Raw genomic sequence first — 25,308 nt, forward strand, 5'->3', positions numbered from 1 at the left:
CCAGATGGTCTCTGCTGTTTAACCAGCAGAGGTAATGAAGGACCGTGTGGACACGTCATGGTTTCTCCAGTATCTGTAGTTCCTGATGGGATTCACATTACTGAATAGTAACCAGTTACCTCCACCTGAGGAAGCCATGGTTTAGCCTATACATAATTTCCATCCCCAGCCCTAATTCTTCTAAGTATTTTGTTCTTATTAACAATTGTTAAGAATTTACTTTCTCTTAAATGTGCTATTTTGAACTATGTTTTAGAATTCAGAGAAAATAAACTACTCAGTGTTATGTTTAAAATTCTCTATAAATTATAATTTATGCTATCTTTTAAAATTAATAACATGATCAAATTATCACTAGTGTTATACTAGTGTAATACTTAGCATACAATAGTTGTGAACTAACCATAAAAATAATTTCAAATCTCATTGTTTCCAACATTTAAAGAAGTTGTACTTCGAAGAATAAGGAGGACCCTAATGCTTTAATTTAATATTTCAGGTAACTGAGTTAACACTTAAATATTTTAACTTCCAATGAGAGTAACCACTTTTAATTTAACTCTAAGCCTAAGAAAGTCCAGCAGAGAAATGAACATTCAAACCACATGTGTATGATTCTGGTGCTATATTTAAGAGATGTTTATGGCTTCATAGCTATGGAAAGCAGTTCCTCTAAGTCTGAATAATTTTTAAAAATCATTGATTTATTTAGCAAGTACAGTTGAATATTAGAGATTACTATCGGGGAAGAAAAAAATAAATGGTAAATAATATATGTGTGTTTTTTACTTGTTTTTTTTTTTTTTCTTTCCCACAAAATCATCAAAATTCAAAGTAGAGACTTGTTGATCAGGTTATGAGTCTGCATTTTGTTGCTTCCTATGTTTTTTGTCTGAATTTGTCTTTTATGTAGGTAGTTGGTCCCTGGTGTGCATATCTCTGTTTTTTACAGACAGCATTTTCCCTAAACACTACTACTGTTAATATTCTTTTCCATTATCCTATATTAACCTTCGATTTTTATTTGTTTTCTCCTTAGCTTTTAATAACCCACGACCAGGGCAGCTGGGCAGGTTATTGCCTAACCAGAATGTACCACTTGACATCACATTGCAAAGCCCAACTGGTGCTGGACCTTTCCCACCAATCAGAAACAGTAGTCCCTACTCAGTGATCCCTCAGCCAGGAATGATGGGTAACCAAGGGATGATAGGAAACCAAGGAAATTTAGGGAGCAGTAGCACAGGTAAGGGCTCAAATGTGCTGTTACTTTATTGGTGGGTCATTTAACTTATTCATGTTTTCATCCACATCAAACCTAGTAGAATTTCTCAAGTGAAACTCTCACATTAGAAACTATCATTTGAAGTTAAGAAAATTCTAAATTTTCCCTGTGAGAGTGTCATATTGGAAAGCATTCCATTAAGCCTAATATTTTATTCTGTGACCTTTCTTTGCGCTGGTTTCTCATGATTAATCCTATGGCCTATGATTATTTTATTTCTGTCTCAGTTCTGGGTATTGTAGGGTACATATAAAATACATTGGTGATGGCTACCTTCCATGGATAATCTGATTGTCCAAAATTTTCTTTTTAAAAAAATGTATTTATTTCCTTATTCGTTTGAAAGGCAGAGTGATAGAGAGAGGGGAGGAGACAGCAAGGTCCTAACATATGCTATTTCACTCCCTAAATGTCTGTAACAGCCAGATCTGGGCCAAGCTAAAGCCTGGAGCCAGGAACTCCATCCTGATCTCCCACAGGGGTGGCAGGGCCCAAGCACTTGTTCATCTTGTGCTGCCTTCCAAGGCACATTAGCAGGAACCTGGATCAGAAGCAGGGCAGCCAAGACTCCAAATGGCACTCTACTATGGGATGCCAGCGTCGCAAGCAGTAGCTTAACCTACTGTGCCACAACACCTGCTCCCCAAAAACAGCTTATTTATTGATGATTTATATCTGGAGAATCATTCAAAAAACTAAAGCAGTTGTATGCCTAGCGTAATAGCAATTTTCAGGTCTGGTCTAGGACTCTGTTGGAAGAAGCTGCCTAGGATCTGATTTGGACCTTGACCTGCTCTAATTCAGGCATCAGCCAAGTTGCCCAGGCAGATTTCCTGAGTAACAGTCACAGTCACAGCAGCTAGCGTATTCCCAAACCGCTATGCCGTTCAGGGCCAGAACCATTGTGGCAGCATTGATAGCGATTGCCACCACCCCCTGCACCTAATATCTGTTTACCACGGATGTAGCAGGGAGCTGACTTTTCTGATGAAGAGCTGCTCACCATTCATAACCTTCTTCCTTTGTCTCAATGAGGTGTAAGAGACAGAGGCGTGGAAAGAAATAGATACTTTAAAAACTTATACAGTTGTGGGTATTCTAATTCTTGGTATTTTATTTTTAGCATAGTCTGTAATCCCTACACATTGCCATTTATTTTAGTTAACTGAATGTAAGTGTCCAATTTAAGGGGGAAAGGTGGATTTTTTGCTTTCTGTTATTGGTAAGGAATTCATGCAAAGCGTGAACTGTACTGTAGTAACTGCTTTGTTCATTCAGCAAATATTGAGAGCCTACCCGATGTACCATACAGTGGTTACTGTTTCATGAATTTGTACACAGAAACAGTGCCATATTCATTTTATGTTATTTGAAAACATGTAAAATTCTGTAAAAGGAAAGTTAACCAGTGATATCAGGGTGGCTACCTGTGAGCAGAACGAGAGCTGGGTTCTTGTTTGGAATCTTATGTAGGGACTTGGGAGTATGCCTCTATTAAGACCTGGACAGCCAGCAGGCCACTGGTATAAAGGTCCCCTGCTTTGCTCTAGAAACTCAGGCTGAGAGCAAGGGCCTCAGTTTCTGTTGCATTAATATTGTTGAATAATGGATGCTGTTCCCCTCTACTTTTAGACTTTCCAGAATCTTGTTCCTTAGATTACATACTTTTGGAAAAATAAAATGCCTATTTCTGTATTATCTTTGTATGGTTCAAATCTAATCTTAAAATATTTTTTAAAATACTTAATATAAAATTGTCCTAACTTTTAAAATCTAACTAATTACCTTTCATTATGCTCATAGTACGTGATCATTTCACAGATAAAGAAACACCCACAATGCTTGTTCTCTCTGCTTGTTAAACAACCCCCTTTTTCTTGATTGTTTTTCACAAAGCAAATGAAAGTAAGCCATTGTATTTGAAAGCAAAACCTTTGTACACCATCACCAAACACTTGAAAATGAAGGAACCTCATGTGGGGTTTTTCCCCTTCACAATGTCAAGTCTTAGCCAGTGTTTAGCCATGGCCAGCATGCTGGGGACAGGCCCGGAGGGCACAAACTCTTGATCCTGCTAGGTGGTGTGCTGCTCTTTTTGTTATGTGTAGTGAGATAACTGTTAAAATCTCAAGCATGAAAGAAATTGTACACATCTCTCCTAAGCCATTCTAGATCTGTGTTATCAGGAATGTGGTGGCCCAGGCACCCTGGATTAGTAGGGGTTCCCTTGCCTGCGCTATGAAGGACTCTGGCCAATACCAGAAAGATCCTGTGTAATTATGATGATCAATTTTTACCTTGCTCCTCTGAGCCTCACCTCCCTTTTGGAAAGTAAAGCATTGACGTGTGTCTCAGCTAATGTGATTCACTTCCTGAGGAAGGAAGTTGGGGTTATCCACTTGCCACAGCACCTGTTTCTAAGTACATATGGGAACAATTGTAACAGCTTTTCCGAACTGTAAAGACTGGCAAGTCCGTGTTATGAAAACTTTGTAGTAATTGCCAAGTCTTACTTCTTGGCCAAGGGCCCCCGTCTACCCCGGTGAGGCTGTCAGCTCTTGGACTAACTCTGGATTGCAGAACGATTGTCTTGTAAGGAGTAAGCTCATCTGGCACTTGCACATGCTAAGTATGGCTTCGGTCACTGCACCTCTCAGTTGCCTTTGGCTTGTGTGCAGGAATGATTGGTAGCAATGCTTCCCGGCCCACCATGCCATCTGGGGAATGGGCACCGCAGAGTGCAGCTGTGAGAGTCACCTGTGCCGCCACCACCAGTGCCATGAACCGGCCCAGCCAAGGAGGATTGATTCGGAACCCAACAGCCAGCATCCCCATGAGGCCCAGCAGTCAGCCTGGCCAGAGACAGATGCTGCAGTCTCAGGTCATGAATATAGGTAAGGTCGACCCCATGCTCTCTACTTTTCGCTTTAATGCTCCCTTTAGGGCGAGTCCACGCATTCTTTCAAAACATGCTGCTAATCCCCTCCTGTGAAGCTGTCTTCAGTGGGATGCTGCTGGAACTCGGTTTACAATAATAAAATCTCAGAGGCTTTCCGGTTACAGAAGAGGGTCAACTGTCTTTGTGAAATGTTACTTTTTTAGTAAATTACTGAATTTGAGCCTTTGGGAAAGGTGGATTAGAATGTCAAAACTATTAGTGTTTTATATAAATAGTATTGTAAAAACACAGAAATAGTTCAGAAAAATGCAGTTGTACCTTCTAATTCTGCATGGTCATTAGAATCCTGCCATGAGCTTAAAATGCAGATTTCTGGTCCACCATGTAAAGCTATCCCAGGTCCACACTCTTGTGCAGGTGCCTAAAGAACATCTCACAGAATGTGAAAAATCTCTCTATTTGGAGACAGTCATATGTTATTAAAATTAATACAGATGAAATGTCCAGAACAGGCAAACCTGTAGAGACAGAAATCACTGTGGTAGTGGCCTAGGGTGGAGGGTTTTCAGGAAGAGGGAGTGTCTTTTGAGGGGAATGAAAATGTTCCCAGAGTGATTGTGGTGATGGTTGTACAACTCTGAATACACCAAAAGCCATCAAATGATAGACTTTAAATAGGTGATTTGTATGGTATGTGAATTATCTCCATAAAGCTGTAATATTTTTTAAAATTAATGGTCTGTGCAACTCATACTTGAAATTGTTTTCTTAGTCATTGACATTAACCTTCCTCTTATCTTGTACATTAGCATAATTCAGATAAGTCAGTGTTTATGTCTTTCCCTATATTACACAATAAGTAAGAGATAAATCATTCATGGAAAGATACCAGGATTGTTTTGACAAGATAATGCAAAATTCTCATCCTAACTCTGCCATCAGTTTTCTTACCTAGTTATTTCATTGTTCAGCACATCCTGGCTTATTGTTTCTGAGAGATGACATTTGTCTTGCCTTTCTATATTGAATGTACTCAAAGGAATGAGTGATTCCCAGACATAAATTTATACAATTTGGGAGTTGCATAAAAATTCTAAAAATAGCCAAATTTCTGTATAAAATTAAATGGAAAGATTTAAATAATTGTTAATTCATGTTAACTTCATACTAACAAATCCCTTATACCAAGAAATTTAATTTATTCACAGCCTTCACTGGAAGGCATCTGGCTTTGAGCTTGAAATATGGCTGCCTAAGCTTGATTATGTAGCTGAATTTCTCTGATTTTTAGTGCACTTGACAGAAAACTGTCTATTGTAATGGAAGGCAGGTCTACAGATAATGATGATAATACAATTAAAAAGCCCATATCATCCATTAGCTTTAAAGTCTCTAAAAGACTTCCTGAAAGAGTGTGTCCTTGTTGCCTGGGCCTTGCTTCTGCTGTTTTTCCCCTGCCTGGAAGAGCTGGCTGAAGGGCAGTTGGCCAAAGTTCCGGAGCCAGTGATCTAGACCCGCACTTCCTTGGATGTGTGGGCCGGCACCCGAGCGCCCCTTCAGGGCCTCCGCAAGACCAGCACTGTGTTCTTCGTAGTAGGAAGACCCTCTCCCTTCTTTGCTCTGACCCTTTCACAAGAACACAGTTGAGGTTTCTGGAAGTTAGGGGCTGTGTGTCAGCCAGTGGATACAGTGTGAAGCACAGGGACACCACTCTCTTCCACTACTCCAGATATTCAAGTGATTTGCAATACTGTAAAACCTCGCTACTAAAAAGCTGTTGGGATTTTTTTTAGTTTTAATTTTTTTTTAAGTAAATTAGTACTTTTTCTTATATCCCCATTTGATTCTAATACAGTAAATACCAGTGACAATACACCTGAATAAAAGCATTTTTTAGGATAATAGAAGGTCCTAAATGCTAACTTTATGACTGCTGGTCTGGGTATGTCCTTTATCAGCCTCAGCATTGTCTCTACTTTATTTCAAAGCTAGAATTTTACCTTATTTTCATCTAGATAATATTACTGTTTCTGTCCTATGCATTTGCCATAAACCCGATGTTTCACTTGATATTACATGGCAGTAGCTAATACTTCCTTGTTGGCAACCTGAAATGTTTTGGTCTTTATCCCTCCTTTCTAGGGCCCTCTGAACTAGAGATGAACATGGGGGGACCTCAGTATAGCCAACAACAAGCGCCTCCAAACCAGACTGCCCCATGGCCCGAAAGCATCCTGCCTATCGACCAGGCGTCCTTTGCCAACCAAAACAGGTGAGTTCTGAGCACCCAGGGCACAGAAGAGGGCAGTGGTTCTGTGTGCCCAAAGCTTCTTGAACCTGCGCCAGGAGGCAGTCCCTCCCTTTTGACAGTTGGTGCCTGACTGGGTATTCAGATCAAATAGGGGGAGGGGAAATCCAACAGCAAGACCCAGGACAGGCCGAGATTAACGAAGTTGCAGTGGAGGCTGGTGTTGTGGTGTGTATCGGGTAAAGTCATGGCTTGCAACGCCTGCATCCCACATGGGCACCAGTTCAAGTCCAAGCTGCTCCACTTCTGATCCAGTTCCCTACTAATGGCCTGGGAAAAACAGTGTAAGATGGCCCCAGTGTTTGGTCCCCTGCCATCCACTTGGGAGACCCGGAGGAAGCTCCTGACTCTTGACTTTGGCTTGGCCCCTTGCTGGCCATTGTAGCTATCTATAAATCCTATAAGAGAAATAAACGATTTCTCAAGAGGTTGTCTGCGTGAGGTGACTGGGGAGGCCTTCAGGGTCCTGACAACAAAGACGCAATGTGAGGAGGCAGAGGTAACAGGCCAATGCAGCTGGCAAAAACAGCCTCTCAGAAGCCCTAGGAGCTACACACTATGTTCAGGATAACAGGAAATCGGCTCATTTCATTTTATGTCCATTTTACCACAAGCAAGCAGAAGGCAGCGTCAGAAGGTGTGGCTGGAAGAATATTCTTTTTTTTTTTTTTTTTTTAATTTATTTGACATAGAGATAAGACAGTGAGAGGGAGAAACAGAGAAAGGTCTTCCTTCCATTGGTTCACTCCCCAAATGGCTGCCACTGCCAGCGCTGTGCTGATCTGAAGCCAGGAGCCAGGTGCTTCTTCCTGGTCTCCCACGCAGGTGCAGGCACCCAAGCACTTGGGCCATCCTCCACTGCCCTCCCGGGCCACAGCAGAGAGCTGGACTGGAAGAGGAGCAACCAGGGCTAGAACCCGGTGCCCATATGGGATGCCAGCGCCACAGGCAGAGGATTAACCAAGTGAGCCACGGCGCTGGCCCCTGGAAGAATATTCTGATTCTGTGTGGAAAATGTTTTCTTTCTCATTTCTGATGTAATCTGTGTCTTTGCTACAGTGTAGATGGATTTCTTTATCCTGCTTGGTATTTGGTGGATATTGTATTTTGTTTACTTGTGGATTAATGTTTTTCATCAATTATTAAGCATTTTTAGGTATTTTCTCTTTATATTCTGCCCTGCTTTTATTTTCTCTATTCTTTCTTTTTGGGATTCCAATAAGACCTATGTTAACTTTCTTTTTCTATGTTTTTTTTTTTTTAACTTCTACCTTCCATACTTCTTAATTTGTGTATTTTTCAGGATAGTTTATTCATAGCCATAACCTAGTTCACTCTTGAGCTGTATTTCATCCAGTTGTCTGTTGGTCTGGTTGTTTCTCATAGTTTCCTATTGTTTGCTTATTTCTATGATTCTGTCCTTATGTCTTTAGACATTGTATTCATAGTGACGTTGATCCAGTAATATCTGGACTTTGTTGGGGAGGGATTCCTAAGTTTGGCTGTGACTCTCCCTCAGGGTGGCCTGTTTTCCTGAATATGTTGATACTCCTGCACTGGGAGTTCATAGCTGATCTTGGTCAGTGAAAACTTGGGGTCTGAACTGAGGAGGCGCTCAGGAGAAGAGTTGCTTTGGTCTCTGCAGGGGCCAGGGGGTAACTACTCACTTGGGTCTCTTCCAGGTGCCTTCAGTCTCAGGTTAGCCTTGTACTTTCTGAGGCCCAGTAACCCCAGATTTCTTCAGCATCTTAAAGATGCTCAAGTTTTCGCTCCCAAGCAGTTTGCTTTGATTTTGTGTTTGCCTCTTGGAGAGTTATTCCCTGCATACCCAATACTTCCATTTCCACAGAAGCATGTAGCTAATTAAAATGTAAGATTAAATCTGGCACTTCATAGTTGTTTTGGATATTTCAAAATGTCAAAGATTAGTTTCTAGAGAAAACTATGCCAAAAATTAAGATTTTTACCATCACCCAACAGATGAGAGTTCTGTTAAAGCAAAGATGGACACAGTTCCCAAAGTAAAGGTGGTCCATTTAACAGAATGAACCTGCTCAGTGTGCAGTGCAGTATCTGGATTGGTGCCATCCTATTCTGGTACTGCTTCTGTGACCATGTAAGAACTGTGTGACAGAAACTATGCCTATTAAATTTTAAAACACCTCACTTTGGCCTTTAATTTTTTTAAACAAGTGGTTATTTTCTATAATTATTGAAACTCAAAGTGACAATTATATGCAAGTGTGATAATATCTGTAAACCTAAACTTTTTTATCTTCTATAATTAACGTAATATATAAATGTAAATTAGTATGCAAAAAAGAACTGTGAACACACAAAACATTTTCATTACTTTTACAGTTATTTCGGTTTTTCTAATCATTTATCTCATTTCTCTTATTTAAAAACAATTTATTTTTTTTCAAGTTTATTTGAGGGCAGAGAGAAAAAGAGAGAGGAAAAAAAAAAAATTCTCATCCACACCTCAAATGCACACAACAGCCAGGGGCCAAAGCCAGTAGCCAGGAACTCAGCCCAGGTCTCTGCATGAATGGCAGGGGCCCTAGCTACTTGAGCCATCACTGTTGCCTCCCAGAGTCCCCATTAGCAGGAAGCTGGAGTCTGGAGTGGGAGCTGAGACTCAAGCTAAGGCACTCTGACACTGGATTCAAGTGTCCCAGCCAACAGCGTGACTGCTAAGCCAAACACTCACCCTACTTCTTTTCTTTTAAACAGTCCAGTTTTGTTTTTACTTTATTTTGTTTATGTTTTCAGAGACAGAGAAAGCTCCTACCTTCTGGTTCATTCTCCTAATGCCCACAACAGCTAGGAGTGAACCTGACCAAAGGCAGGAGCCCAGGACTCAATCCAGGAAAGCTAACTACTTGAGCCCTCACCTGCTGCCTCCCAGGGTGCACATTAGCAGGAAGCTGGAATCAGGAGCAGAGCGAGGGCTGTAACACAGGCCCATCAGTATGGGATGCTGGCATCCCCGCTGCTAAATCAACCACTAAGCCACATGCCCACCTCACTTTTTTATTTTAAATCGTTCACTTTGGAAGAAATCTATGACCAATTTGAATGACTGGAAAACATAGTAGAACCAAATAAAGTGAAAATATAGCTATAAATAAATGACTATTTGATGGCTGGTGCCGTGGCTTAACAGGCTAATCCTCCGCCTTGCGGCGCAGGCACACAGGGTTCTAGTCCCGGTTGGGGCGCCGGATTCTATCCCGGTTGCCCTTCTTCCAGGCCAACTCTCTGCTATGGCTCGGGAAGGCAGTGGAGGATGGCCCAAGTGCTTGGGCCCTGCACCCGCATGGGAGACCAGGAGAAGCACCTGGCTCCTGGCTTCAGATCAGCGAGATGCGCCGGCCGCAGCGGCCATTGGAGGGTGAACCAACGGCAAAAAGGAAGACCTTTCTCTCTGTCTCTCTCTCACTATCCACTCTGCCTGTCAAAAAGAAAAAAAAAAAATGACTATTTAAGTGTGTTATAGATTATGGACTAATCTACCATATTTTTCAAATATATACTTATGGTAATCTTATTGTCATAAAAATTTAGAAGGGATAGATAATAAAGGCTGAACCAGACTTCTCTTGAAATAAAATATATGGAGTACTTTTTACAAAGTATCACGGTTAAGATTTTTTTTTTTTTTTTTTTTTGACAGGCAGAGTTAGAGAGAGAGAGAGACAGAGAGAAAGGCCTTCCTTCCGTTGGTTCACCCCCTAAATGGCCACCACGGCCAGCGCACTGTGCCAATCCGAAGCCAGGAGCCAGGTGCTTCTCCTGGTTTCCCATGCGGTTGCAGAGCCCAAGGACTTGGGCCATCCTCCACTGCCTTCCTGGGCCACAGCAGAGAGCTGGACTGGAAGAGGAGCAACCAGGACAGAACCGGTGCCCCAACCAGGACTAGAATCCAGGGTACCGGCGCCCTAGGTGGAGGATTAGCCTAGTGAGCTGCGGCGCCAGCCATGGTTAAGATTTAAGAACTGGGACCAGGGCCAGCACCATGGCTCACTTGGTTAATCCTCCAGCTGCAGTGCTGGCATCCCATATGGGCGCCAGGTTCTAGTCCTGGTTGCTCCTCTTCCAGCTGTGGCCTGGGAGTGTAGTGGAGGATGGCCCAAGTGCTTGGGCGCCTACACCCGCATAGGAGACCAGGAAGAAGCTCCTGGCTTCGGATCGGCGCAGCGCCGGCCATGGCGGCCATTTGGGGAGTGAACCAGCAGAAAGAAGACCTTTCTCTCTGTCTCTCTCTCTCTCACTGTCTATAACTCTACCTGTCAAATAAAAAAAGAAAAAAGAACTGGGACCATGGGACTGATTCTGTGGTGTGGTAGGCTCAGTGTCCACCTGCAGCAGCAGCAGCACCCCATACAGGCACTGGTTCGTGTCCCAGCTGCTCCTCTTCCAATCCAGCTCTCTGCTTTGGCCTGAGAAAACCACTGGAAGATGGACCAAGGGCTTGGCCTGCTGTACCCACATGGGAGACCTGGAAGAAGCTCCTGGCTCCTGGCTTAGGATCAGCTCAGCTCCAGCTTTTGCAGCCATTTGGGGAGTGAACCAGCGAATGGAAGACCTTTCTCTCTGTCTTTCCCTCTCTCTGTATCTCTGCCTTTTAAATAAATAAATAAAATCTTAAAAAAAAAAAAAAAGGAAGAAGAAGAAGAACAGTGACCAGTGTTGTGGTGTAGTGGTGCAGTGGAACATACCACTACTTGTGACACCAGTATCCCATATATCCAAGTGCCAGTTTAAGTCCCAGCTGTTCTGCTTCCAATATATCGTCCTGCTAATGCTCCTGGGAAAACAGCTGAAGATGGCCCAAGTAACTGAGCGCCTGCCACCCGCATGGGAGACCTAGATGGAATTCCTGCTCCTGGCTTCAGCCTGGCCCAGGCCCACCTGTTGTAACTATTTGGGGAGTGAAGCAGCAGATGGAAGACCCCTTGTCTGTGTCACTCTGCTTTTCAAATGAATAAATAAATCTTTATTCGTTAAAAAGAAGATTTTTTTAAAGATTTATTTATTTATTTGAGAGGTAGAGTTAGAGACAGTGAGAGGGAGAGACAGAGAGAAAGGTCTTCTGTCTGCTGGTTCACTCCCCAAATGGCCACAATGGCCGGCGCTGCGCTGATCCAAAGCCAGGAGCCAGGAGCTTCTTCTGGGTCTCCCACATGGACTTCTTGGGCCATCTTCTACAGCTTTCCCAGGCCACAGCAAAGACCTGGATGGGAAGAGGAGCAGCCGAGACTAGAACCAGTGCCCATATGGGTTGCGAACACCGCAGGCAAAAGATTAACCCACTGCGCCACAGCACCGGCCCCAAAAAAGGAAGATTTAAAACCAGGTTTTTAAATGTGTTGTGATTCCAGCATTAGTTTATATTTATGTTTCAAAAAGATAGTATACGAACCTGTAAATCTGTAACATATTCATGTACTCATTTCTAGCTAAATTTTCTCCTTTTTTACTTTCATTGTGTTTTTTTTCTTTCTTTCATCTGGTATGTAAAAGAGGTGTTTAAAATATAACTTTTTAAAGATTTCTGTTGGGTTTATTAAAGGAATTTTCTCTTAAAATACAGTGGCTGCCTTTCGTGGAAGGTCTCAAGGTGGAGAAGGCACAAGAGAGAGCCTGTCCTTGCTTCTGCTCATGTGGAGGCCATGCACCCTTACGTGGGCTGGGCTTCACGTTAGCTTGCCGTCACTGGGACAGCTTGGGTGGGTGGGTTACAGGCGAGCGCAGCTGCTGAAGACACAGAACTCGGGAACTGTAAAACACAGGTGGACCGAGAGTGCTGCACTGCCTCACTCAGCCAGCAGCGGGGAAGGCAGACGTGTCTAAGACCCTTTGGACTGACATCTGCTCTTGACTTTCAAGTCAGGGAGTTTGTTTCAGGAGATGCTGCCTCGTCCAAATGTTGATCACTCCTCATTGGGGAAGTTCCTCCTGTCTGGGCTTCCAGGACAGGCAGCCCTGTGGTTTTCTTCCTCGTTGCCACTTTTCTGTCCACTGCCTCTTCCCACTCCCCGAGCAGAGCAATAGTGGAGTAATCTGATCAAGTTTGAGTTAAAAAAGTCGATTCTGGAGAGTGGGGTTGGGCCACAGCCCTGGGGGTTTGAAGGGTGCCTGTAGAGACAGTTGGCACCCTTGAATGGAACCGAGTGCATGGCAAAGCTCAGCTTGGGGTTGTGGCTGCCCAGCCAGGTTACAATGCCTCAGAGCAGAGGGACCTCGGACTTGGCGCCAGGAGATGGGAGATGAGGACTGACATCAAGGAGATGCTCAGCTAGGCAATTTTCCTGTAAAGTAACCAGGTATAAATGCAAGCGTTGACTGTTAATGCACTCGGTTACGGTTATTTGAAATTAATAGTCGTTAACAATTAATAATTGTTGGCTTCAATACTCAGCACTTCAGTAACTCAGGGTTTTAAGTCAAAGTTGCAGATTAAGACTGTCTACAAAAACGTGGGGGCATTGAACGGGGTTAGACAGCTGCATCCATTAATAAGTTCATTGCTACTTAAGGATGAGCTTACTTATCTGTAAACTTCGATCATCTCTCAAATATCACATAGCAAGTTCAAGATTACCAAATAGGCTTTTGGCAAAATACAAGTGTCATTTCTCCCTTTGGTATTAAAGTAACTCAGAAACTCTTATTAAAAAGCTCCTTTCATTTGTCAGTTTAAATTACGAGAGTTTTTTTAAATACATCATAGAGTTCAATGTTTAGTGTTGGGATTTTGTCACTCGTTACCTTGTAGAGCCAATGGACTTAGTGTTTCCTACTTGAGTTCAGAAAGGCCCTTTCATTCCATTGGTGCAAAGTTCATAAATACTTGCCTGAGGAGTCTGTGTTTTGTGCAGAATAGGATGGGCTAACGGGCCCTGGCCCCACCCACACCCAGGTTAGAATCCCGGCTCTGCGGTGTGTGCCATTGTGATCTCCAACAGATGCTTTGCCAGCTGTGAAGCAGTGGGCAATAGAAACAGAGCTGATGACGCAAGGCCTGAAGAAGTGGCATCTGTTGTTTAAATCGTTTTGCTCTGTATTGCCCTAGTGCATGCCAACGACTGCAGAAGTCAACTTTTGCCTTTAAGGGAAAACAGCGTTCTGCACCTGGCTAGCTTTTCCACGGGTTCAGGGTGAAATTTGTTTCCTTACAGGCAGCCTTTTGGCAGCTCTCCCGATGACTTGCTGTGCCCGCATCCCGCAGCCGAGTCTCCAAGTGATGAGGGAGCTCTCCTGGACCAGCTCTACCTGGCACTGCGGAATTTCGATGGCCTGGAGGAGATTGACAGAGCTCTGGGAATACCCGAGCTGGTCAGCCAGGTATGCACAGAAGGGCAGCTGGTGGGGCCAATCACTATCCTGGGCAGGCAGGTAATCTGCCGTCTGCTCTTTAAAATATTCTTTTACCTCCTAACAGCTGGCCTGGGTTTTTTTCCACTCCCTCCCATCTGCTCGCTACTCTCACTTAGACTTTTGCCCAAGAGTCAGAAACTCAAGCCAGCTCACTCAGTATCTGCTCTTGCCAGGAGGGAGGGACATGCCAGGAGCAGAGATGGAGAAACCACTAGGAGTGTTGCTGCCCCAGTGACCTGGGGCTGGGAGAGCATCTGTCACAGTGAACTCTCTCACGGTCACACCTGTAGACAGGTTGTTAGACGCTGTTGTGCTGTGCACAGAAGTTACCAGAAGTCACATTTAGAGGGAACTCATTATCATACTGATCTTTATGTGGGTTTAGCCCATGATAAATTTAGGATATGTAAGCATACATGGGAATGAAAGTTAACCAGTCTCGGTGATCTTATTTAGCTTTCTTCCTCCTGGTGATTAGTTGGTTACTTTAAAAAAGTAATTCTTAGAACAAGCATTTGGCCTAGCACTTAAGACACCCACATGCCACATCTGAGTATCTGGGTTTGATACTCAGATCTGGCCCCACTCCTGACCCTAATGCAGACCGTGGGAGACCTGGATTGAGTTCTGGCTCCCAGATCCAAGGCCACTGCTGGCATCTGGGGAATGAGCCAGTGAATGGGCATTCTCTCTCCATTTCTATGTCTCTCTTTGTCCCCCTCAAATAAATAAAGAGAAATACTCTGCCTTGAGAACACTTGATAGTAATGATATAATCAACAACCTAACATCATCTCATGCATTACATAGGACCATCTGAATCTGGCCACACACTGAGTTTGTAGGGAGCAGTGTGCCGCTTTACTGTCTTAAGAATAACCTAGAAAAAGCCGTCACACTTGGTACTGTATTCTTCTTTACTCAGCATGAATCATCTTTATTTCTCATTGCCAAGAAGTACCTTCCAGTGCCCAGTCCACTTCTTGGACATATGACGTGTCACCGGGTCTATAAAAAAGGTGATGCAGTTATTGGAGACTTCTCCGAAGCATTAAAAATAGTCTGGTCATAATTCCCACAGGTTAGCAGACATAAGTGGGAGGTAAGGCTTGTCAATTCATATTGAGAACAGCAGAATGGAAAGAAATGACTTGAGGTTACATGATATAACCTGAAATAAAGCAAGAAAGAAACTTGGAGTTTATGTATTTCCTGTGTGGCTGGTTTACCTTGCCTTTGGTGATAGTTAGAATTTAGCCTTTGTGATTGTGAGCTTCAGGTTTCTCTAAGTGACATTTAAAAATAAATATGATCCTGGCCATTGCTGAACACTTGGAACAACAACATTTTATGAAAATTGGTGTCATGTCATCATTTAATATTTTAGTCTTTTTAAAATTTTATTTGTATTGTTTCTACTTTGTCTCATCATGTCCATCATCCATGTAATGGTCACATTAAATATAATGGTCACATTAAGCTGAATTCTAGAAATATTGTTAGATACAGTCAAGCAAATGTTGAGTACAGTGTTCTTTATACTCATCAGAATTGTGCATTTTCATTAAAATGGAAATTACTTGGTTAGATTTTCTGTTAAAAATGGACAAATATTTAAAGTTCTACAATAGTTCAGCAGTGACTGGTTTCCTGTCCTGAGGCTTGATCCACATGTTCTCAACTGTCATGAAGAGGCACTGGGCCATTAGGTCTACCTTAGGGCTGTTCGGCGTGAGCCAAGGCCTCGGGGGGTTCCAGGGCTACCTGGTAGACTGGAGGAAAGTGCTAGGCAAAGAAAACTTGAGAGATTTTACTGCTCTGGAGTCTTTCCCTCCTGTATACCATCCGGTTTGTAGCAGTTACTTCCAGATGTAGGAGGAGGAAGAGAATTGGCCAGGGATACCTCTCTCCTCTTCACATAGGTATTCAGGGCCTCCTGGGTCTGGGATGTGCACCCAAGGGGAGGTTCTAGGTTTTCCATACCTGCCCTACTCTGACCTGGACAGAGAGAGAAAGTCAGGAAGTAACAGATGAATGTGTCTAATTGGTAATTCCTGGATGGCCAGAGGTAGGACCTCTGGGAAATGCTGGCAGCCATAGAAAGCAGTAAATAACCAACAGGCACTGCAAGTATGTCACACCAGTGAGGAGCTCAGGTCCCGAATCACAAACTCGATTGGAACCCACTGCAGACTAGCTGAATAGGCTTCGTACACTTCACTTCATATCTCCAAGTCTCACTTTTGTTATCTGGGGATAGTGTGGTTGATACCCCAGTGCTGTTGATGCGAGTTCAGGCCAGTATCTAACTAAGAGGATTTGCACAGGCATACATAATCAGTCAAGACACCTGGCACCTTTATAGGGTATTTGCGTTGTAGAGTCCAGTTGGTCCTTGTCTGGTGGAGTGAGTGGGAGATGATCCCATGATTATTTGCTTCCACCTGCATGTAACTGGATCTGTTGGCCAAATGCATTTTCTAGAAACAAAAGTGGCTCAAGCTAATGGTGCCTTTATATAGTAAGTAGAGTGTGAAAATACTAAGTGAAATATCGAGTGAAAGAAAACAGCCTTCCGTTTTCTGTGCTGGTTCCGCAGTCTAATTTCTTCATTTGTTATGTGCAACTTTCTCTTCAGAGCCAAGCAGTGGATCCAGAACAGTTCCCCAGTCAGGACTCCAACATGATGCTGGAGCAGAAGGCCCCCGTGTTCCCACAGCAGTATGCATCTCAGGCACAAATGGCACAGGGTAGCTACACTCCCATGCAAGATCCAAACTTCCACACCATGGGACAGCGGCCTAGTTACGCCACCCTCCGCATGCAGCCCCGGCCAGGCCTCAGGCCCACGGGCCTGGTGCAGAACCAGCCGAACCAACTGAGACTTCAGCTGCAGCATCGCCTCCAAGCACAGCAGGTGTGTTTCTCCATGAGCTGTGGAAAGTCGGGTGGGAGCACACAGGAAGGGTGCATGTGAGACAACACTGCAATCCAACAGCATGCAGACACCCCACGGGGGAGGACAGTTACTTGGGAGAGGGGAATTGAAGTAAAATACATTCAGTTTCAAAAATGTGTTGATTCCTATGTGTATGTATTTAGAATCGCCAGCCACTTATGAATCAAATCAGCAACGTCTCAAATGTAAACTTGACTCTGAGGCCTGGAGTCCCAACACAGGTAAGGGAGCAGACCAGCCAGTGGCTTTCAATGTATCTACATTAGTTTGTGTTGTCGTTTCTTCTTCCTTCATAACCTGGGTCAGGTAACTAACTTAGTAAGCCTTAAAGATCCACATAAACACAGTGGGTCTGTACTGTCACCCACTGTCTAGTCTGTCGCTTTTCAGCTGCCTTCTTCACACTGCCGTGTTCATCGCCAGCTGCAGTTGTTTCTTGTTATTTGCGGGAGTTAATGCTACACGAGGTTGCCAGGAACACTGACTTCGTTCACACTGAACACAGGGCTCAGTTCCTGCAAGGCTGTGGTCACAGTTTCATCTAGCAGTCTGTACATGATCTTGCTTTACATGTGCTTCTGTTTAAAGACATCTCATCTTCTGTATCTATTTTACTTACATATGACATATATAAGTCATGTATGTACATTACCTGCTAGCACTGAGCTCACAGCCTGCAGCACTGGAGCTCATGCCTGAAGGAAGCTGGTGCCACCACATGCATGTTCTCCTTGAGGCCCATCACAGCCTCTTGTGCTTGGAACCCCAGGCAGCACGGTGCCACCCACAGAAAGCTCAGTGCTGGGAGAGTCGTGGCACTGCACAGAAAGGCCCCTGCTGACAGTCTGGGAGCCGAAACAGGAAGGTGCAGCATTGCCTCCTGCAGGCTCGGCTGGAAATGGACACTTTGGACACCTGAAATGTTTTGCCGCAAGTGTTGACTTTGAGGTTACAAGAACTGTTAGTGAATAGGCAGCTTCACAAATGTAGAATCACAGCATGATGAGGATCAGCTGTGTCTTTGTAGGACACCTCCCCCTAAAGAGCCTCTTGTCTCCTCCCTGCCCTCCCTTCCACTCCACCGTGGCCTCGCTCTATGTTCCCATCACACTCTTCGCCTCCACTCCACCTGCTGCCCCTGCTCTTCCTACCCTCTGTTCTGCCTTTCTCTAAGTGCTCCATGTCACCAGCTGGCCCTGATCGGGTTCCTCTTTAGGCTGAAATGTTCTTTCTTAGGGAAAGAATGTTAGAGGTCCTACAGGTAGCTGTGTCCTCAAAAACAAGTTAAATTATATTAACATTGAACTTAACCCTGCCACATCACAGTGGGGTTTCAGAATGATCATCCTTAGAAGCTCACATTTCAAATACCGATTGTTTCACTCTAAAGTTGTTCCTAACGTGTGATTTTATTTTCCAAACAATTTTACATGGGACAGTACCTCTCGCTACCCTATCAAAAATACTCGCTTTGTTTTTTAATCTGTGTCTACCCTCGGTGTTTTCCTCTGTATTGCCCCTGATTTCAGGCACCTATTAATGCACAGATGCTGGCGCAGAGACAGAGGGAGATCCTGAACCAGCATCTTCGACAGAGACAAATGCATCAGCAGCAGCAAGTTCAGCAGCGAACTTTAATGATGAGAGGGCAAGGGCTGAACATGACGCCAAGCATGGTGGCTCCTAGTGGTCTACCAGCAACTATGAACAACCCCCGGATTCCCCAGGCAAATGCTCAGCAGTTTCCATTTCCTCCGAACTACGGTACTGGATTTACATCCCCACCACTTTTCACCAATCCTTTCTCCCCAGCGTGCCCCAGTCCTGGGTCACAGCTCCTCTGTCACAGCACTTTGCCTGGCTCCCAGATGAACCTGGCTAACCAGGGAATGATAGGAAACCTGGGAGGACAGCTGGGGTCCAGCAGGAGTCTCCAAGCCCAGCAGGCTCTCAGCTTGGGGACCATGTTGTCTCTGAGTGCAGGGCTTACTTTAAAAGTGACCAAACTAAGTGTGTTTGTATAGAGCGCGTGTTTCTGTTGTGTGTGTGCAGGTGTGTGAATATATCCATGTATGTCAATGTCTGTGGACACAGATTCATATAAATATAAATCTATATTTGAAAGCCTCAAGGCTGACTCAAACAAATAATAGATAGATACAAAATGGTAAAGGCTTGTATAATTTAAACAGTATAGATACTCTACAACTTTTGAAAAATAAGACTTTAAAGATGATACCAAGTCTTGATAATTCTTGGGAAAAGCTTTATAGAAGCTGCGACAAGAAGCCTTGTAGCTTTCTTCATGTTGATTTGTTGTTTAATGTCAGTCTTAAGAGCTGAAATACCAATTGGGTAATGTCATAAATATTAATATTTGTGTGCATGTCATGTTCAATTAGAAGTTGAATTATTAATAAAAGTAAGTGCTTAGTGTTAATACTAATATTCAAAATAACTTTCCTACCCTTCACCAGTTTCTATCCATAACTAGTAAGTTTTTGTGTTAACCTACATTCACATCTCCTATTTTTTTTTTTAAGATTTATTTGTTTACTTGAGAGGCATAGTTACAGAGAGCGGGAGAGAGAGAGATCCCCCATCTGTTGGTTCACTCCCCAAATGGCTGCAATGGCTGGAGCTGAGCCAATCCAAAGCCAGAAGCCCGGAGCCAAGAGTTTCTTCCAGGTCTCCCTCGCAGGTGCAGGGGCCCAAGCACTTGGGCCATCTTCTTACTGCTTTCCCAGGCTGTCAGTAGGGAGCTGGATCGGATGTGGAGCAGCTGGAACTCGAATTGGCACCCATATGAGATGCCAATTCCATAAGCAGAGGTTTAGCCCACTATGCCACAGCTCTGGCCCCAACATCTCCTGTTTCTTTAGAGAAAGATGATTTACAGGTTTTTTTCTGTGTAATCTTTTTTTTTTTTTTTTTTTTTTAAGAAAAAAGATTTGGCCGTCGCCGTGGCTCAACAGGCTAATCCTCCGCCTAACGGTGCCGGCACACCGGGTTCTAGTCCCGGTCGGGGCTCCGGATTCTGTCCCGGTTGCCCCTCTTCCAGGCCAGCTCTCTGCTGTGGCCCGGGAGTGCAGTGGAGGATGGCCCAAGTGCTTGGGCCCTGCACCCCATGGGAGACCAGGAGAAGCACCTGGCTCCTGCCATCGGATCAACGCGGTGCGCCGGCCGCAGCGCGCCAGCTGCAGCGGCCATTGGAGGGTGAACCAACGGCAAAAGGAAGACCTTTCTCTCTGTCTCTCTCTCTCACTGTCCACTCTGCCTGTCAAAAAAAAAAAAAAAAAAAAGATTTAAAAAAAAAAAAGATTTATTTATTTATTTGAAAGTCAGAGTTACACAGAGAGAGGAGAGGCAGAGAGAGAGAGAGAGAAGTCCTCCATCTGATGGTTCACTCCCCAGATGGCCTCAATGGCCAGAGCTGCACCGGTCCGAAGCCAGGAGTCAGGAGCTTCTTCCTGGTCTCCCACACGGGTGCAGCAGCCCAAGGACTTGGACCATAGCAGAGAGCTGGATCAGAAGAGGAGCAGCTGAGACTAGAGCCGGCACCCATATGGGATGCTGTGCTTCAGGCCAGGGCGTTAATCTGCGCCACAGCGCCAGCCCCTCTGTGTAATCTCAAACTTTGCTTTTGTGGCTAATTTCAATATTAATTAAATATGCACATTTTATGAGTCTTCTAGGCAGTCAGGTACCTAAGGTCATCCCTGGGATGTTTGCAGAAGTTGTATTCTGTTTCCCAGCTCCTTTCCTCTGTTTCCTTTTTGATGACTTGGAAAAATCTGCTAAAAGTTTGTTCTTTGCTTCCACATATGCCATTTGCCTTTAAGCTGAGCAAGAAGCACCCGCTGGATTATTTGCATGTTTTAAGATTCACTTATTTGCTTATTTGAAAGGCGGAGCTATAGAGAGTAAGGGAGAAACAGAGATTTTTTTTTTTCATCTGTTCTTCACTCCCTATTAATGGCTGCAAACAGCCAGGCTGGGGCCAGGAACTCCATCTGGGTCTCCCACATGGGTGGCAGGGACCCAAGTACTTGGGCCATCTTTTGCTGCCCTCCCAGGCATCTCAGCAGGAAGCTGAATCAGAAGCAAATCAACTAAGATTGAACCAGCACTCCAGTCTGGGATGGCAGCATCACAGGTGGTGGCTTAACGTGCTGTGCCACAAGGCTGCCCCCCGCTCCTGTTTTTCTTACTCTTGTTAATCTTGGCTAGCTCTAAAGTACTGCAGAAGCCTTTATAAAGAATAAGCAAGGGGCCTGCCCTGTGGCGTAATGGGTTAGACCGCCGTCTGTGGCACCGGCATCTCATCTGGGCACTGGTTCAAGTCCCAGCTGCTCTAATTCTAATCCAGCTCCCTGTTAATGTGCCTGGGAAAGCAACAGAGGATGACTCAGGTGCTTGGGCCCCTGTACCCACATGGGAGACCCAAATGATGCTCCTGGCTCCTGGCTTCAGCCTGGCCCAGTCCTGGTCATTGTGGCCATTTGGGGAGTAAACCAGCAGATGGAAGCTATCTCTCTCTCTCTCTCTCTCTCTCTGTCTCTTGCTTTAACTCTGACTTTCAAATAAATAAATAAATCTTAAAAAAAAAAAAAAAGACTAAAGCGAATCGTAAATACAGTTTCTGAGTTTTTTTTTTTTTTAAATTCAACTCATCATGGAATGACTTAATTCAGTGAAAAATTATTCAAATATGGGACTTTTGATATATACTCATTGCTAAACTTTAATCCAACTTAAAAAGTTCGATTGTAATGATATAGAGCTAAATATTTTAACCATTCAAGGTCAAAGAGAAGTATATGTAATTTGGAGAGGCATTTTTTAAAGATTTATTTTATTTATTTGAAAGACAGAGTTACAGATAGAGGTAGAGCCAGAGAGAGAGAGAGAGAAGGAGGGAGGGAGGGAATGACGGAGGGAGGGAGGGAGGGAGAGAGAGGTCTTCCATCTGCTGGTTCACTCCCCAAATGGCCGCAACAGTCAGAGCTGAGCTGATCCGAAGCCAGAAGCCAGGAGCTTCTTCCAGGTCTCCCACATGGGTGCAGGGACCCAAGGACCTGGGCCATCTCCTACTGCTTTCCCAGGCCAAAGCAGAGAGCTGGATTGGAAGTGGAGCAGCCGGGACTCGAACCTGCACGCGTATGGGATGTCAGTGCTGCAGGCCGGGGTTTTAATCTGCTGCACCACAGCACTGGCCCCCTTTCATGCATTTTGATCTCAGCTTGGACTCTTATTCAATGTATCTTATTAACAAGCATGTGATCTTGTATTTGAAAGTAATTTTTCATGCCTACTTAATTTGGAATGTTCTTTTTGTTTCCCCTAGTTTCTGTGATAAAACTAACATCCTCGGCCGGCGCCGCGGCTCACTTGGCTAATCCTCCGCCTGCAGCGCCCGCACCCCGGGTTCTAGTCCTGGTTGGGGTGCCGGATTCTATCCCGGTCGCTCATCTTCCAGTCCACCTCTCTGCTGGGGCCCGGGAAGGCAGTGGAGGATGGCCCAAGTGCTTGGGCCCTGCACCCGCATGGGAGACCAGGGGGAGACTCCTGGCTCCTGGCTTCGGATCAGCGTAGCTGGCTGCAGCGCACCAGCCATAGCAGCCATTTGGGGGGTGAACCAACGGAAAAGAAGATCTTTCTCTCTGTTTCTCACTGTCTGACTCTGCCTGTCGAAAAAAAAAAAAAAAAAACTAACATCCTCTTTTGGATTTCCATTGTGTTTTTTAAGGACTAGGTCAGCAACCTGATCCAGGCTTTGCTGGGGCCACAGCCCCCCAGAGTCCTCTGATGTCGCCCCGCATGGCGCACACCCAGAGCCCCATGTTGCAGCAGTCTCAGGCCAACCCGGCTTACCAGGCGCCCTCCGACATGAACGGATGGGCCCAGGGCAGCATGGGCGGAAACAGGTAACGCTGGCTCCCTGTCTTTCTGCTCTCAGTGGTCACTAGAGGAGCCTTCTGTAGACTCCTCATTGCTCTTCGCTTGTTTTTAACTTTGCTCAAGCAAGCAGCATCAAGTAACCTGGCAAGCAAGTGTGTTTAGGTTTCCTAGGGCAGAAGTCACCCAGAATTTACAGAAGTTTATCAGGATACTCTCTCCTTTGGAGGAAAAGGAGCATCTGTAAGATGAGCCATCAATGTCTGATAGGAACTGCTGTGGGCGGCATGGCCTGGGAGCCACCCTTTATCAGTAAAAGCTCCTGTGATGCAGATGTGAGGGTCCACTGTCCCGGTGAGGTTGGCAAAGGGAGAGGGGCCTCCCTGACACTTCCCTGGCTGATTTCGGCCTCCCCAACCCACCCCGTGTCTGAGAAGCCCAGATGTGTTCTTTGTCCATAGAATAAATGCCTGAGAAGTGAGTGCTCTCACCTGCCTGCCCTTTTTTTGCCATTAGACTCTAACGTTGCTCTCCCACCATGTTCTAGCATGTTTTCACAACAGTCCCCACCACACTTTGGGCAGCAAGCAAACACCAGCATTTACAATAACAACATGAACATCAGTGTATCCATGGCGACCAACGCAGGCGGCATGAGCAACATGAACCAGATGACAGGACAGATCAGCATGACCTCAGTGACCTCCGTGCCTACGTCGGGGCTGTCCTCCATGGGTCCCGAGCAGGTAAGCCGCCGAACCACACAGCCCACCCAAGGTCTCCTCCTGCATGTCCCCATGAATGAACTTGACATCTGCCCCCAATTTCTGCCTCTGTTTTGAAGAGTGTTTTTTTTTTTTTATCTTGTTTTCATCCTTTATTAGCGAGATTAACAAAAATATTTGTTAATGACAAAATAAATGTGAAAGAGTTGTTGACTGCTTGGGGATCTTTTAAAATATTTAACTTTTCTCATCATATATGTTTTCTCATTTGAGGAATTTAGCAATATCTTAATGTCTAAAACTGGAGTGATGAAGACGCTTTTTAAATAGTTTCATTGGGGGCACAGAGTCAAAGAAATGATTTTTTTTTTCTGAATGTGTAACCAGTTGAAAAGCAAGGGCCTACCTAGAAATAGGCTGCTGCACTTTTAATACTCCAGACTATTTGGAGATCCACAGTATGCATTTGAAAACCTTTTGAATAGCTGTAGTATGTCTTTTGACAAAAACAAACATTCCTCTATTAGCATTTGTGCATTTGCTTTATAACTTGTAAAAGAAGTGTACAAGGACCTGCTAGGTCACAGTAAATTCACAGAATTCAACACTGCTTTGGGTGTTCATACCTGCTCTTGCTAATTGGTAACTAAGTCACAGAGATGTCAGGAGCCTCTCAGATGACGTCAGAGTTGCAAATGTGTTACTGATTTGAACCAGCCCAAAAAGCAATCAGTTCATGGCATAAAAGTATATTCTTAAATTACCATCTATGGCCGGCGCCGCGGCTCACTAGGCTAATCCTCTGCCTTGCGGCGCCGGCACACTGGGTTCTAGTCCCGGTCGGGGCACTGATCCTGTCCTGGTTGCCCCTCTTCCAGGCCAGCTCTCTGCTGTGGCCAGGGAGTACAGTGGAGGATGGCCCAAGTGCTTGGGCCCTGCACCCCATGGGAGACCAGGAGAAGCACCTGGCTCCTGCCATCGGAACAGCGTGGTGCGCCGGCCACAACGCGCCTACCGCGGTGGCCATTGGAGGGTGAACCAACGGCAAAAGGAAGACCTTTCTCTCTGTCTGTCTCTCACTGTCCACTCTGCCTGTCAAAAAAAAAAAAATTACTATCTATGATGAAATACGACTTTTGCATAATATGCACATGGTTCTAGTCCCGGTTGGGGCGCCGGATTCTGTCCCGGTTGCTCCTCTTCCTGTCCAGCTCTCTGCTGTGGCCCGGAAGTGCAGTGGAGGATGGCCCAAGTGCTTGGGGCCTGCACGTGCATGGGAGACCAGGAGAGGCACCTGGCTCCTGGCTTCGGATCAGTGCGGTGTGGCCATTGAGGGGTGAACCAACGGAAAAATGAAGACCTTTCTCTCTGTCTCTCTCTCTCACTGTCCACTCTGCCTGTCAAAAAATTTTTTTTTAGTTTGTAAGGCAACTAGGATAAGTATTGTCCTGTCCCTCTATCTTCTCCCAAAATATGTATGTGGGAAGACAGGTACATGGTTAAAGCCATTTTTCTATAGTCCCCCTCCCCCCAGCGTTATCCCCCCAGAAAACAAAGAGGAGGAAGGTTGAGGTGGAGGGGTTTCCAGTACACTTTTGGATGTCCTGCTGCCTGTAACCACAGCTGTCTTGCTGCCCCCAGGTCAATGATCCTGCTCTGAGGGGAGGCAACCTTTTCCCAAACCAGCTGCCTGGAATGGATATGATAAAGCAAGAGGGAGATGCATCACGGGTAAGAAACAGCAGAGAAATGTGAATGTGACAGTAAAACGGACATGAATATTTTATGGACCACAGTTGGCACGGATACAGTGTGAGCCAGCAAGTTAAAGATAGTGATAAAAATATC

General features: G+C 44.8%; 1 protein-coding gene across 7 annotated transcripts in view; it reads left to right on the top strand.

Moving 5' to 3' along the window:
• NCOA2 (nuclear receptor coactivator 2) overlaps nucleotides 1-25,308 on the top strand; it is a 291,581-nt gene that overhangs the window by 248,404 nt on the left and 17,869 nt on the right. For 5 of the 7 annotated variants that reach the window (XM_062188377.1, XM_062188373.1, XM_062188374.1 and 2 more), the window contains 10 exons: nucleotides 1,040-1,246; nucleotides 3,964-4,179; nucleotides 6,327-6,456; nucleotides 13,680-13,845; nucleotides 16,517-16,795; nucleotides 16,981-17,058; nucleotides 18,367-18,601; nucleotides 22,587-22,764; nucleotides 23,283-23,481; nucleotides 25,102-25,191. In XM_062188377.1, coding sequence (XP_062044361.1) covers nucleotides 1,040-1,246; nucleotides 3,964-4,179; nucleotides 6,327-6,456; nucleotides 13,680-13,845; nucleotides 16,517-16,795; nucleotides 16,981-17,058; nucleotides 18,367-18,601; nucleotides 22,587-22,764; nucleotides 23,283-23,481; nucleotides 25,102-25,191 — 1,778 coding nt within the window. The remainder of the gene's footprint in view (nucleotides 1-1,039; nucleotides 1,247-3,963; nucleotides 4,180-6,326; nucleotides 6,457-13,679; nucleotides 13,846-16,516; nucleotides 16,796-16,980; nucleotides 17,059-18,366; nucleotides 18,602-22,586; nucleotides 22,765-23,282; nucleotides 23,482-25,101; nucleotides 25,192-25,308) is intronic. The other 2 variants (XM_062188378.1, XM_062188379.1) reach the window with 2 other exon arrangements.

The sequence above is a fragment of the Lepus europaeus genome, chromosome 4 (assembly GCF_033115175.1).
Source record: "Lepus europaeus isolate LE1 chromosome 4, mLepTim1.pri, whole genome shotgun sequence".
Classification (NCBI taxonomy): Eukaryota; Metazoa; Chordata; class Mammalia; order Lagomorpha; family Leporidae; genus Lepus; species Lepus europaeus.